At 37.5% G+C, this 15,380-nt stretch overlaps 1 protein-coding gene across 1 annotated transcript in view; it reads left to right on the forward strand.

Annotated features, from left to right (window-relative positions):
• Window positions 1-2,619, forward strand: part of LOC124630919 — a 5,607-nt gene extending 2,988 nt beyond the window's left edge. Inside the window, exon 1 of the mRNA XM_047164963.1 lies at window positions 1-2,619. This exon is cut by the window's left edge and continues 2,988 nt beyond it. Coding sequence (XP_047020919.1) covers window positions 1-2,619 — 2,619 coding nt within the window.
• The last annotated feature ends 12,761 nt before the right edge of the window (window positions 2,620-15,380 follow it).

Raw genomic sequence — 15,380 nt, forward strand, 5'->3', positions numbered from 1 at the left:
GATAGCCTACCACAAGCGACGTTGGGCGACTCTGCTGTAAAGTTCAAAATGGGCGAGCAAAATGACGGCGACCGAACACTTGGTCTGATATGGCACACGACCGACGATACTCTGAGGTTCGACATGACATTCAAAAAGATACCAAAAGAAATTATTGACGGCGAACGAAAACCTAGTAAGAGAGAAATGTTACGAGTAGTGATGAGTATCTTCGACGTTTACGGCTTCTTGTCACCATTCACAATTAACGGAAAAATTCTATTGCAAGAAACTTGGCAACTAAATATCGATTGGGACGACTTAATTAGCGACAAAATATTTATAAAATGGAAAAAATGGATTTGTTTACTGAAATCGCTGGGAGATATAAAACTACCCAGATACTATCAATCGGTAATGAGTGCGAGTGGGACAGAAAAGCATCAGCTGTCGGCTAATGACCTCGTTGACCCTACGAGCGCTACGAGCAGCGCTACGCCCGTAGCGGACAACACCAGTGCTACGCCGCTGCCGTCGACGACGTTCAACCAAACTGTTGTGAACAGAAATGGTTATAGAGAACTCGAGATGCATATGTTCTGTGACGCGTCTGTCAAGGCATTCTGCGCTGTGGCTTATTGGAGATGGATTGATCACGACGATAACATACGTGTGGCATTCATTGCTAGCAAATGCAGAGTTGCGGGGAATAAGCCGATTACAGTACCGCGTCTCGAACTACAGGCCGCTGTGTTAGCGTCTAGACTCGCGGAGACTATTACTAACGAGCACAAGATGAAAGCTGTAAGGAGAGTGTTTTGGAGTGACTCTACGACGGTACTCCACTGGATCAAAAATAACGCTCGTAATTACAAGATGTACATTGCCAATAGATTGGGAGAAATTGACGAGTTGACTCGGATACATGAATGGCGCTATGTACCGACTAAGCTAAATATAGCAGATATAGCCACACGAGAAAACTACGATTGCTCGGTATTACAAAATGAGTGGCTACAGGGACCTACCTTCTTGTATAAGCATCCGGAATATTGGCCGCTAGATGTCATTGAACCTGCGAACAAAGAGTTGTTAGAATGTGTAACAGTAATTGATAACACCCTAGAAACCTGTAACTTACCTGTACCTGAACCTTCACGCTTCTCTTCATGGCTACGCTTGCTACGAACAACAAGTCGAGTACTTACCTTCGTTGATAACATTATCAAGGCCATCAATAAGAGAAAACAGATAGCTTCCACCTGTAATCTGAATGATGACGTGATGGACAGGGCTGAACGCTTACTAATAAAGCACTCACAAGCTTTATCATTTGGAAGAGAGATTAAGCTACTTCAAGCGTCTATGGCACTACCTACTTCGAGTAAGCTACTTACCTTATCTCCGTACCTAGATGAGCACGGAGTCCTGCGATGTGGAGGCCGCATCAACGCTGCTCCTGAAATAACTCCAGATGTTAAGCAACCTGTCATACTAGATGGTCGCAGTCACATTACTCAGCTGATTGTGAAGCATTATCACCAAAGAGCTTTCCACGGCCACCAGGAAATGGTGGTTAATGAGCTGAAACAGAAGTACTGGATTATACGTATTAGACCTACTGTTAAACATGTTATTTCAAAATGCATGCTGTGCAGAATCAGGCGTGCACAGCCTCGACCTCCTCGAATGGGAGACTTACCTGAGGGACGATTGGCGCATCATCAGCGTCCCTTTACCCACACTGGAGTGGACCTGTTCGGACCTATGGAAGTGACCATAGGACGCCGCCGGGAAAAAAGGTACGGCGTGTTGTTTACCTGTCTCACTGTAAGGGCTATACATGTTGAGCTCGTAGGAAGCCTTACTACCGATGACGTCATAATGGCTCTCCGACGAATGGCAGCGAGACGCGGGTGGCCGCGACACCTTTACTCGGATAATGGTACTAATCTGAGAGGCGCCGACAAGGAGTTGAAGAAGTGTGTCTCCGAATTGGATGAGAAACTCTTAGCTGACGGAGTACAGAGTTACAGCATGACCACTAAATGGACGTTTTCCCCCCCTGCCAGCCCACATTGGGGTGGGGCATGGGAGCGACTCATCCGCTGCGTGAAAAACGCACTGAAGGTCGTGCTGAAAGAGCGAGCACCCCGAGACGCTGTTCTACAAACTCTCATGACAGAGGTTGAAGTGATGGTAAATAGTCGGCCCCTCACCCATGTGAGCGTTGAGCCGAACACTGACGAGACATTAACACCCAACCATTTCCTCCTTGGCTCATCCTCAAACCTACCGACTATGGGCACCTTTGATGAGACAGATACATTTTTGCGCAAACAGTGGAAGATTGCTCAGCAGCTGGCTGACTCATTCTGGCGACGGTGGGTGAAGGAGGTGCTGCCGGACATGCGTCCGAGAAAGAAGTGGCAGCAAGAGCAGAGGCCTTTACAAGTGGGTGACCTCGTTTTAATTGTCGATCCCGCATCCCCACGAAACGTTTGGCCACGCGGCATAATTCGAAGAGTGATGCCAGGCCAAGACGGCCGCATCAGAGTCGCCGAGGTGCAAACAAAGTCGGGCATATTGCGACGACCGGTAGCACGAGTTGTGTATATAGCTATCGGGAATGAGTGCTGACGCACTGGGGTGGGGGATGTTAACGATGGAATTAGTTTTTGTTATTTTATCTTTTGTATTTTTTACCCTTTAAACTAATAAATTGACCAACGAGGGCGAGGTTCGTACGCATTCCGAACTCCTTGCAGTACTGGCTGCAACTAGCTGTTTACTTTTTAGTTTGTCTTTTGTTTTTGTTTTGAGTTGTCATCGCGCCGTCTCGCAGCGAGCCGCCCTCTCGTTTTTCTTGATTTCTTTAACTAGTTGTTTTCATTTTAAGGCCGGGTTTTCCCTCTTTCCCGGTGTTTACCGCAAACTATTGATACAGTCCACCTCCCACCGAGCACAACCATTGTAAGTGAAACCGTGTAATTATGTCAAGAGCGAGTCTTAACAAAATCATGGTAAAAACTATTTGTTGCTTCATATTGATGACAATTGTTTGCGAAGCGACCGCTGAAGTAAGTAGCGACTCACGATTCTAATGATTCTTAAGTCCGTTTGTATTTAAATCATAATTGTACGTTTTTTTTAACGACGTCAAAAGTCATCAAATGATCCCGCTGTGGGTTAGCAGCGGTGAGGGAGTGTCAGAATCTTGCTGACTAAAAACCGTCGTGTTCCGTCGTAGGCCTTTTATGTTCCAGGGCCACGGTAACTCTTTCGAACAATCCCGCAGCCCCGGATCTTAATTGTACCTTAGATGCTATTACCATCAAATACAATACATATTTTTTTATGTTCTAAAAATAGGGAGGTTCCGCATAGACACAACAGTTACAACATATTTAAGAGACATAATGTTATGAAACTATAATTTTTTTAATAATGTAAATATAGTCTGAAAGGTACACAATCTATTGAGGAACACAGGTCACCTTTTATATATTTAAAATACAATAAATAAGAGAAGATGCATAATATTTAAATATCTATTTTAAAATCGTGCCTGCATAATGTAAAATACGAGCTATTAGTAGCTTGTGTGCCTAAAATTATACTTAATATGACATAATGATGTGGACATTAATACAATCGGTGTCATCACTCAGCTGTTATGTTTAATTTAACAATAAAAACCGTCATTTTTAGTAGTTTTGAGACAGGTGTAAAACTTTTCGATAAATACGTCTGATTTATTCTACTCTTTGGGTATTGGGTTGTCCGGGTAGTTGGAGGAGGTTAGATAGGCAGTCGCTCTTTGTAAAACACTGGTACCCAAACCCAACTGAATCCGGTTAGACTGGAAGTCGACCCTAAGATAGTTGGGAAAAGGTTACGCAGATGACGATTATGCTACTCAAACTTACCTATCAAATGTTTTATTTTGAGACTGATCTGAAAGATATATTTTATCAGCACTTTTATTTAAAGCCTTGAGCAGAGCGTCATAACTAAGCTTAAATGCATATTAAACGAATCACTTAAGAAAACTAAATTTGCATTACGAGTAATTATTGCAAAATGGTCGGTTTTATTGATCGCAAATTTATTATTTGTGTATAACGTGATCGTGGCCACGAAAAATGAGTTGTAAGTGGGCCATTGACTTCCGGGCATTCGTGTTTGGTCACGAAACAGGCGGTTGCAACATTGCACTTTAACAGGGCTGCTCCTGATCTTAAGAAATCTAGAGATTTAGCTTTATTATTTCTTTAAATAGTTACTCACAGTCGAGGAAAATAAGGCCTATTTTTATCAAAAAGCACCGTATGCGTAAATACTCTAACAACTAATGTCTTAGTCGAAGGTAAGCATTTCAGACTTATGTTCCTCAAACAATTGATTTCCAAAGGAAAGTTTGACAAGAAGGTTCCACGAAAGTTCAGCTGGTGTCAGACCTACTCACACCTACCATAACATCATTATATTAGACTTGCTTCTTTCATCTTATCGAGTGAACTGCAAGTTTAATCACCTAACAAGATCTAGTGTCAGAGTTTTTTCAACGGCCTGTTGATACTGGGGCGGCAGGATCGTCTAGCGCTGCGGTATTGTCCCAGGCTGCGGGACTGTTCGAAGGAGCCTCCGCCGCCCTTGTACACAAAGGGCTTAAAAAGTAACATGGTGGGTTGTAGTCAATAAGAGTTTTACACTCCCTAACCCTGCACCCACAGCGGTTGGTGACATTTGAAAAATTACCTTCAAAAGAAAAGGGCCTGTTGGAAACTGTGCCAAGTGCTTTAAGTTATTTTATCCTGTTTGTCTTGCACCAGCCCTAGATGCAATTGTCGGACACTATCGGAGTCCTGACTGCACCTTATGTCATCGATTTCATAAAACTGGGCCAATTTGTACCGCGGGCTAGCTATCAACTTGTTGTTTTTCCTTTCGATACAATAATCGAAAAGGCGTTTCAAAACAGGGCACCTAATAAATAAGACTAGCGCAAATGTTACTTGATTATCTTTAGAGAGTTATAAGTAAACTAGAAATAATAATAATACACCATTTTCTTTATGGAGGGAGTTTATTAATCAACGATTTATATAGGGTAATGTCTCGAGCCAGTATCTTGAGCGAAGCACTCCAATCTTTGGTATCAATATAATTTTCCTTTCACAAACTATGCCGCTATATAAAACTTACCCTCCTAACTATCTTCTGATGAGGTCGTATTATTTATTACATTGTCTCCGCATGAAACCAGACTTTATATTAATTTCTAAAAGTAATATCAACGAAATTCCAATCCTACTGCAACACTATAAGTAGACAGTTAACAGAAAGCTATCTATATTCATCTGAAACCAATATATCACGCAGTATGATACTGCTGTAATTATAACCATAAAGGATATCACAGACTATCAAATTGAATGCCGTAACAGACCCGGCAGTATTCACGGTTGTCTAAAACTTAAACAATAATCCATCAATGTAGGCTATAATCTCTTATGAATCTTAAAGCTTACACTTTCTCTTATCATGGCTTTACACATGTGTGTAATGGAATCTTAATCTGTTTGATCGAAGAAAGTAAATACTCTTTATTATGTCGAGTGGTCAATCGCTATTAGGCGCGGAATGCAAATGATTACATGAATTAAATAATCGATAAGATCGTTGGTTAGCGATTAGAAATGTCGTTGCGTTGATGGGTAAGAGTGAAATAAATCCCACCCAAAACATAAATGTGAAAGACTGCCAAGTTCGATAATATGGGAACGCTTCGCCTATAAAAGAAGTGAGATCTGAATAAGTACCAAGTTCCATACACATACCTCAGTTAAAAATAGTTACTTTTTAATGATGCTACTTGGCAAGTTTTCACACACCTTGTTATAAACCTACTAAATGCAATGAATCAAGTATTTAATTTTCTATTAAAACTTGCCAAGTAACATCATTAAAAAGTAACTATTTTTAACTGAGGTATGTGTATGGAACTTGGTACTTATTCAGATCTCACTTCTTTTATAGGCGAAGCGTTCCCATATTATCGAACTTGGCAGTCTTTCACATTTATGTTTTGGGTGGGATTTCATTTATTTTTGTAAGGTTGTTTATTTTATTTTTTGACGTGACAACGTCTTATAAATCGATGGAGCCGGCTGCACGCACGAAAAAACATGACTCATGCGGCGTTACCTCGCTCTGAGGCGTTCCGTTTAAGGCTTGAAGTGCAAGCGAGAGCACGCAGCGAGCGACAAAGAGGCACAATCGGCAGCTACTCACGTTGTCACGTTCAACTATCGTCAGTAAAACGACTTTACAGACAATGGTTTTTTTCATATGACTAAGTTAGTTAAGGAAATGACTCATTTATTCTATCTTTCAGATTTTTTAATATGCACGCTTCTTACAAAGAAATGAACTAGATTTACCAACTGACTGACATGACATGTTATCATATATTATGTTTGTGGATCAAAGTTACACATTCGTTATTTTCGAAAGTGACTCACACTTGGCCGTTTTCAGATTTTTACTTTACTTTGACTAAATACAAACCTTTGTAACGAATTTCAGATCGGTACGACCATTCGAAGATACATTATATAAATATAGATTAATTTAGTTCGTTTTAGTTCCTTAGGGGTATAAAACACCTTCATTATTTTAAAACCGACTCACACTTGACCATTTTCAGATTTTTCCCTTTACCTTGACATAAAGACCTACCTCCATGCCAAATTTCAAGTCAATACGACCATTGGAAGTGGTCTAGGTTTTTGATGAGTGAGTCAGTCAGTCAGTCAGTCAGTCAGTCAGTCAGTGAGTGTATAGTAAAAATAGCGATTTTCTGACGTCAATATCTCAAGACCTACAATAGGTATATTAATGAAATTTTGTATTTTAGATACGTGAGGGGGTCTCAACAGATACTTGAAATTTGATATGCGTGAACAAAATAGATTTTGAGTTATAGGGTGTTCGAATTTGGCCCGAAATGGTTCGTGTAATATAACCCACGGCCGGTGTGTCGCTTTTTTTGCTCGAACTTGGCGGACACACTGCCGTGTGTCTAGATACTGTTGCGGTTACATGAGATAATGTTTTGTTTTGAATACTGGACCTATCTGAGTACAAGTAACATTTTGACAAAGACTCTAAGGCCACGAAGACTACAATATAAGTCTAATTGGTTCAAAGTGTATGGATTTTGGCAAGTACAGTGCGTTGCAGATCATAAGGAAACTATTTACTGGCCATCATTTGATTGATTTGATTTCAATAAGTGTATAGCTTAAATAATATAAATTTACACTAAAAATTGACAGCAGTCAAGGAGTGTTATTTCATCTCAGTTCAATGACCCGGTAATTCGGAAGCCAGTTTATGCATGCATTTTTATTATTTCTTCTTTGTCGTTTTGATTTGCGGTTCATATTTGAGAAATGTAGTTTGCTTTTGAATATAGTTATTTTGCCTAACCCTTGAAAGTAATGACCTATAAACATAAGTTATAATGCTAATTCCATAGTTCATTTTACAATTCGCTTTACAATTGGCATTTCCAAAGTCATTCCCTATCCTTGGACTAAAACTAATACTGCCGATGTGGTATCTGAACGGCTAACTGGCCATTGTATTGCCGGCCATTTCTGTATATACTCTAGTTTGACCTATATATCCATAACAATAAGGTCGTTAGTCTTTCACAACATCACGATATCCTGTGAACAAATACTCAAACCTACAGGTGGACTTGCTTTAATAGACGTCGCTGACAAAGAAAAATGAACCTAGTTACGATGAGATAGGGTTGTTTTTTGAGTGTGTAAGACTAGAATACAATGCCTTCATAAATATTTTAACATTTTGAAGTGTGAAGGTGTATGAACGTGAGCCGTGTTGTCAATGGAGTGATCTAACGATCGTTACGTTGATTTATGTCAATTTTATTGATTTAATTTCTCGTTGATCGATGGCTGGGCTTGCGTGGATGTAGACTTCCCGGATACCGACGATTTTGAATGTACTCAAGAATAAGATGTGTGTCATGCCTATATTTCGTCTCATAAGTATATCAGGTACGATATTTATAGTAGCTTTATTATCTCTATAGTATAGGTTACATTTACAGCAATTGCTGAGGGATCAAGCCGAAACTGGTGAATTTTAGAAAAGCAGCCCGGAGCCTGGAAGTTGGTGATTGATACACCCGTGGACCGGAAAGCACGTAAATATCGGTCCTGCGTTGATCTCTCTCCGGTCGTATCAGATTGCCGTCCCATCGGTTTATGAGAGTGAAGGAATAGTGAGTACACCCGTGTCTGCTCAAATGATTGTGCACTATAATATGTCCTGCGCAGCTGGCTGATCTCTTTATATAAGAACAGCCGTCGTGGCCGACAATCGGCTTGGACGCCGTTTGTGAGGAAGGTAGTCATAAACGTTATTTTTTTAATGAGGATACATTTAGATTACGTGTGAAATTGGTCACTGAATAATTATTACGTTTGCACATAGGTATTATCATATCCGATCGGAGATTAACTGTCACCGACATTGCGTAATTGTAGGAACCTGTTTAATAACTAGTTTTTGAAATGATAAATTACGTATAGAAAAGTTTAAAGCACGCCACGGTTTATTATTGTTATTTTCTGCCCACACTGTAAAACACTGGTACTCAGCTGCATCCGGCTAGACTGGAAAGTCGACCCAAACATAGTTGGGAAAAGGCTAGGCAGATGATGATGATGATCTTTTTTTTTTCTTAGCCCGTACTGTCCCACTGCTGGGCATAGGCCTCCCCATTTTGCCTCCACACGTCTCGATCTTTTGAGACCTCCTACCAATCAGGGTGATGATGATCTATCTTTTCATAATTATTTTGCAGTCGTGTTTATTTCTGGTATATTTTTATTTTATTTTACATGGACCGTTGACATAGTGATCTTCTGAACTCGGTTGAAAACCTCTTGCTAACACTAATTGCCGACTTTCAGACAAGGCATGTATAGACGAATAATTCAATTCATTTTTCTAAGCAATGTGGTTTATTTAAATAAAATATTGAATAAGTAAATGCTCAATCATTGAATCAAAAGGTCAAAACAATGGTTGGTTAATAAATAAAACGTAAGCAATTATGTTTTGCTTTGTTTTTAAGTTATGTAAGTGAAACTTGATTCACTGAATGAGAAAACACTTATTTTTATCTTTATTCTATCGATTCAATTTTGAGCTCTAATGTAATACAATTATTATTTATCAAAATAGATAAAAGCTTTTTTCATATTTTTTGTTTCGAAATTCTTAAATTAACTTTCGTAGTGTTTTTGTTTTACTTACCGTTTTTATTGATGCAAATAGGGTAAAGTTTGGCGATCGATAGGTTATGTGGTCAATGAACATGTCGAAAGCATTTTTTGTTATGGTTCTTGTTTTATTTTAATATGACTATACCAGAGGCAACATTATCCTAGAGTCTAGGATAGTCTAGGACTTAGACTATCCAAACTAGTACCACCTTTAAGAGCCTTTTCTAATAATGTATAATTGTGTATGTACGACACAATTTTAACTTTTTAGTCTATCAGAACTTAAATTATAGACTTTAAATTGCTGGATTGTTTGTTTAACTTTTTGCAGCACTAAATTAATAGTAAATACAGAGCACCCTTGATAACAAGAATAACAAAGGCGCAGTGTAATCGGTCATTATACAATGCAGGTTATATTTCTAATTTAGGGTTACCACTCGCTAAAAAATATTTGAACATCTTTGGCAGTCGTTACGGGTAGTCAGAAGACAGAAAGTATGACCACCAGTCCTTATATTTTTTTAATTTAATCTGGCACCAGTCTTACCTACTTAGGTCTTTTCCGGGAAAGTGGGCTGAAGAGGTTGGACGCTGCTTGTACAGCACTGGTACTCAGATGCAATCCGTTAGACTGTAAGCCGACCCCAACATAGTTGGGAAAGGGTTATGTAGATGATGACCGTCCGTCTGTCATGCCTTAAATAAATACCTGCATGAAAATCTGTTCTGTAGTTTTAACACGCTTTAATGGAGTTTATAGAGAACGGACAGACAGACTTGACGAAAGCGTTTGTTTCGAAATATCAAGAGAAGATATTTATAACTACGATGATTTGCTAAAAAAAACTTTTCTAAAGAGTAATTTAACGTTATGTAACCAAAAACAACAAGAAGTTAGATCTTCTAACTTAACATTTTTTGTCTCCAAAATCGAAATTTGAACTCAGTTATTAAACTACACTTACAAAGCGTTTAAAGGAACACAATAAAATCGTAAAATTAAGAAACGTTTTTCATCACTGTCCAATTATTTCAGAGGCAATCTTTGGTAACCCTATTTTGATGTTGTAACATCACCTTGTGTCGTACAATGGACTCTTGACTTGTAGCTTAACGCTCTGTATACATTTCATTGTTAATACATTCAAGAGCAAAGAAATTGGGTCGGTTTGAAAATTCTTCTTTGGAAAAAAATTCTTTGGGATTTACACTTAAATGCACTTTAAGGATGCGTTTATAAATAACCTATGTGGATTATTTTTAAATGTGACTTACGAGTACATTGTAACTTTACCATTCTTTATGATTCGCTGGATATGTTAAATATGTCAAAAGAGAAGCTTGTGGCTAAGAAACGCCCGCACGGATCGATAATTCATATGTTTAAGCAACGTTTGAACTATCGGTGTACGGTTGGGTGACCATGTTGATATGACGAGCTCGTCCTCTTACCTCTTTGGCAGCTTGAAACATTTGCCAAGGGCTACCTACCGGATTGCCTGGGTAACTGATTTACGGAGGCATGGTCATCGTCGTATGGTTGAGACTGGCAGCCAACTCCAACATAGTTCGATGAATGATAATGTTAAATCTTTCAAAGGTACATGCCTCTATATCATGTCATTAGTCATCATGTTATATATCAGGTGTTATATAGGATATCCTTTATGTTGCAAAAAACGAAACTTCTTTATATTGGATTAAAGCTCATATTGCAATTTTAATCCTATTACAGTTTAATATCAAGGTGTGTTAATATTTCACGCTTGGTTTAATATTTATTGTGAAGCTTAATGGATTTCATGCTTCAGAAGCTAAATTAAATTATACCTAATTGTTGTATATTTTGTGGCCCATACTTTCTACAGCTTTGGTAATTTGTTGCATAGTTTATATTGCTCACGATTTAAAGTAATTTGTGAGTAAATTGTGAAAATGATCAAGATATTGATTAATCGAATTATTTTCAAATGTTGTAATATTAAAATCGATCAATTGCAAATAATGATAATAGATATTATGATATTTACATAAAATAATAACTTTTTAGTTATACGTTTCTTTTTTCTATATTAATTTACCTGCAATTGACTATAACTGAATACAGCCATGTTTTCCAAAGGTGAGAACGGTTACAGTTTTAAATTCACAAAAGACATCAATGATTGCGGCTGCTAAATAATAAGTTTTATTTACTTTAAAATAAAATAACTTCTTAATATTTATTCACCACAAAATTTCTTCAATATATCCAACAATCAATTCACAAATTAACACTTTCTCACGTGACCAGTCCCCATTGTCTAGACACGGACTACAAGACAGATAGCATCTGGTTGTCGTGGCTGCTACTTAGTCAGTGTTGCCATTATAAACTAGCTCAGCTCACGACTGCACTCGCTCACAGTTATATTCTTCATTCTATATTATTCCCTACATATGAGTTAATTGTGAAAATGGTCAAGATAAATCAATTGATCGAATTATTTTCCAATTTTGTTGTAATATTTACATCGTTCAGCTGCAAGTAATGATAATAGATAGATAATACGATCAATATGTACATGTTTTAATTCACAAAATCCATCAATTAACACGGTTAGCGAATAATAAGTTTAATTTATTTTATTTCTGAACTATTTCTATCAGTCAAATTCATAAATTAACACTTTCTCACGTGACTAGCCCCCATTGTCCAGACTCGGACAAGTCAAGCCCGAACTTGTCAACAAGACAGATAGCATCTAGTCGCCATAGCTACTTAGTCAGTGTTGCCATTATAAACTAGTTCAGCTCACGACTCCACTCGCTCACAGTTCCTTATACGGCCTAGGTATGTCTAATATCAATTGCTCAGGCAGGGAGATAATATCGGTTAGGTTGGCAACCCTATGGTTGTGTTATGTAATGCAGGTTTGGTCATTATTTTGAAGTTACTTTTTATACTCAATCAGTTATTGTATGGGTTGGTTAATTAGTTAAGTATTTATATGAAAAATTACAGATTTTAGTCTGTCTTTAGTAGGGTATAAACTCTTGATGGCAGGTAGGAGACGAATCTAGCATGTTTTGTTAAGTTTCTTGCAAATTCATTATCATCGTCCTGCCCCTATCCTTATTTTAATTAAGATCGGGGCAGCATGTTTTCTTCTTCCATACTCTTTTACCTATCATCATCTCACAAGTAACATTCTTTCTATATACCGACTTGCAAACAATCCTTCCATAGTTTCTTTCGTCCTCTTCCACTGTGTCATTTCCAAGTTTCTTGCAAATTATTCATCGAAATTTTCATGAAAAAACAAACCATTTGTTTATTGTTATTCTGTTCTGCTTTATATAACATATCCACAAACCAGTTTTCGATCAATCCCATTAGATAAACGCTACTCTACATTTTGCTCTGCACTCTACATAGCGCCGTCTAACTGGGTCAAAGGTGACGGCGCAACATTGACTCTACAACTTGACACCGCTCTACTGTGAACTCTACGTGATCTTGTTTAGAATGCTTAAGTTATATTGTATTTAAATTTAGGTTTTATTATGCATAAAGAACTATTGTTTGTTGTTGTTGTAGTGTTACAGTTGGTTCTGTTTTAATTTAAACAAGCTAAGAGGTAGCTGAGAGTTATCCCTGTTTTTTTCATCTATTTCTTTTTAATTCTCTCTTACTTATCGCATCATCTTTTGTCGAAGTCATTCTGAGTCAACCTGGAAATTCTGGAAAAATTACCTATGTTACCTTTAAAGCCCTTTGTGTATACTAGGATTGTCAAAAATCTTTGGCACAATCCCGCTAGATCAGCACAATGCAAAAGCTTATCTAGCTACTCAATCGTCCAATTTCAAACTTCCTAGAGAAACTTACTTAATAAAAATTTTGCAAGCAATTAACTACAGCACTTACTCCATAACTCAAATTATCCGCCAATTATGTTAAAACACCCACGTCACTAAAAGCGCGGAAGGTGTAACAGCATATTATTTAAGCTTCCTGCATCCGCCAAAACCCTTTCGGTTACAAAATGACTGATTAGTACCATGAACCACATATAGCGTAACTATACATTATGTCCAATCGGATCTCATTCTCATACAAATCATTCATAGTAGTCTAATAAACTTGTCAAGTAAAAACATGCGAAATTCGACCTTATGAGTAAGATAATAAGATTGGTTGTATGACCTTAGGGTATGGTCATGTCATGCTGACAGCTTATCGGTCTATCGACTGACCTTCGGCCTGGCCTCAGTAAGTGACTCAAATTGTTACCTTTGTTCTTTTCGGGGGTCAGCTCCTATTAATCATAATTGTATGTGTCAATTTTGTGAGGTAGGTCAAATAGTTGTTTCTGAAATAAAGCAAAATTCATGTCTTGTTTTAATGAATGTAGATCGAAACTATGAATATAAAATTAGACTTGTTCTGTACACATTTCTTTGAACTTAATCTTTGATTGCGTCTTTTTCAGAATGTCCTCGGAAAACAGTTACGAAATTAATAAGTATAGATTTAGAGCACGTTAAAATCATTTTGACTGTCTCACTTTTACTTAGGTATTTCCAAATCTATACCCAAAAAGCCCTGCTACAAAATCATAATTAAAACCACAAAAGAAAACATTCACAGAAATTCCTCAAGATATTCCCACACACACACCTGAGTCACAATAATAAAAAGAAACCACATTTCTATACATTCAACACGTGTTAACTCTCAAACAATTACCTACTTAGGTATAATAATTTATTATAATGACGCTATATCCTTGCAACCAGGGTTTCCTTGAAAAGAAAACAGTTCACTGCACGACCTTTGTATATCAGATCCGTAAGTATAATATGCGTTCAGTTATCAACGCTTTTAGAATTAATTGCTTATGCTTTACAATGGACCGTGACGCCGGGGTTTTGAACCGGAACATGAAGTGGTTTTATGCTGACTGTAGCAGATTTATTTTAATTATTGAATGGCTTCATTAAGACATTTCTTGTTGATTTGATTTAATCCTGCTTGTTTTTCTGGACACAATTTTTGTACATATTTATATGTGTATTTTTAACGGAACCCTTACCACTCAACCAGCCACCAACGGGTCCTTAAAAATCAAACTATCTGACTATGGAACATTTTTGGAGCTAGTTAAGTTACTCTAGCTTTGTTAGTCATATCCTTTCCTCCTTCCTTCTACATTTATATGCAACTTTTTCTCTTTTTGTCTGTACTGGGTAAATATCGGTTATTGACACGGGAAACGATCTATCTGTATGTGCGTAACACATAAAAAGATAAAATAGAAAACTGTATATAACAGTTCACCACGAAAATTTCCCCAGCTCTAATTTATGAACGTACGTGCAATAAGGAAATATTTTTTTTAATTATCAATAAGTATTTACGTGTTTGTCCTTCAACATTTCCCAGAATGTTATAGATCATTAAGTTGCCTTATAATTGGTAAAACCTAAAACGTGACTTCTTAGCCAGTGAGTAATGCCTTAATTCTAAAGATTAAGGGAAAATAGGCTTTGGGCACTTTTAGAGAACAGTTGATTTTCATATTTCGGCGTCCACGCTTCCTTAATATCGACCTACAGACCACAGCAAGAAAACATGACCTTTAGGAGCATTTTGTTTTGTACCCAGCAATAGAATTGCTGATGAAATGATTTTCACTAAAACTGTCTTGCTCATCTTAGGCAAAGGAATTTACGATAAGTATAAGTATATATTTAATGTCTTTGTGCTTAGGCCGTTTCTTCCTACCGGTTATATACAAGCTAAGAGACAAAGAATAAAAATCAAGATTGGGCTAAAATCTCTGAGTATCGAAGAATTGTGTATGGAATTGTACTTAGGGGTTTAGAAACACAAACTGTTTGTGACATTTTAAAAGTATTTGGCATTTTATAAACTAGTAAATTAGCAAGACCAACTATGCCAATATAAATAGGTACCTCCCCTAACGGGTTTCATTTCAAGGAGTACCAGGTAAAACATTAGAATGAGTTTAACTAATTTTGATACTTGTGAATTCATTAGCTTGCCTCATATTTCAATGC

Source organism: Helicoverpa zea, chromosome 6, assembly GCF_022581195.2.
Source record: "Helicoverpa zea isolate HzStark_Cry1AcR chromosome 6, ilHelZeax1.1, whole genome shotgun sequence".
Classification (NCBI taxonomy): Eukaryota; Metazoa; Arthropoda; class Insecta; order Lepidoptera; family Noctuidae; genus Helicoverpa; species Helicoverpa zea.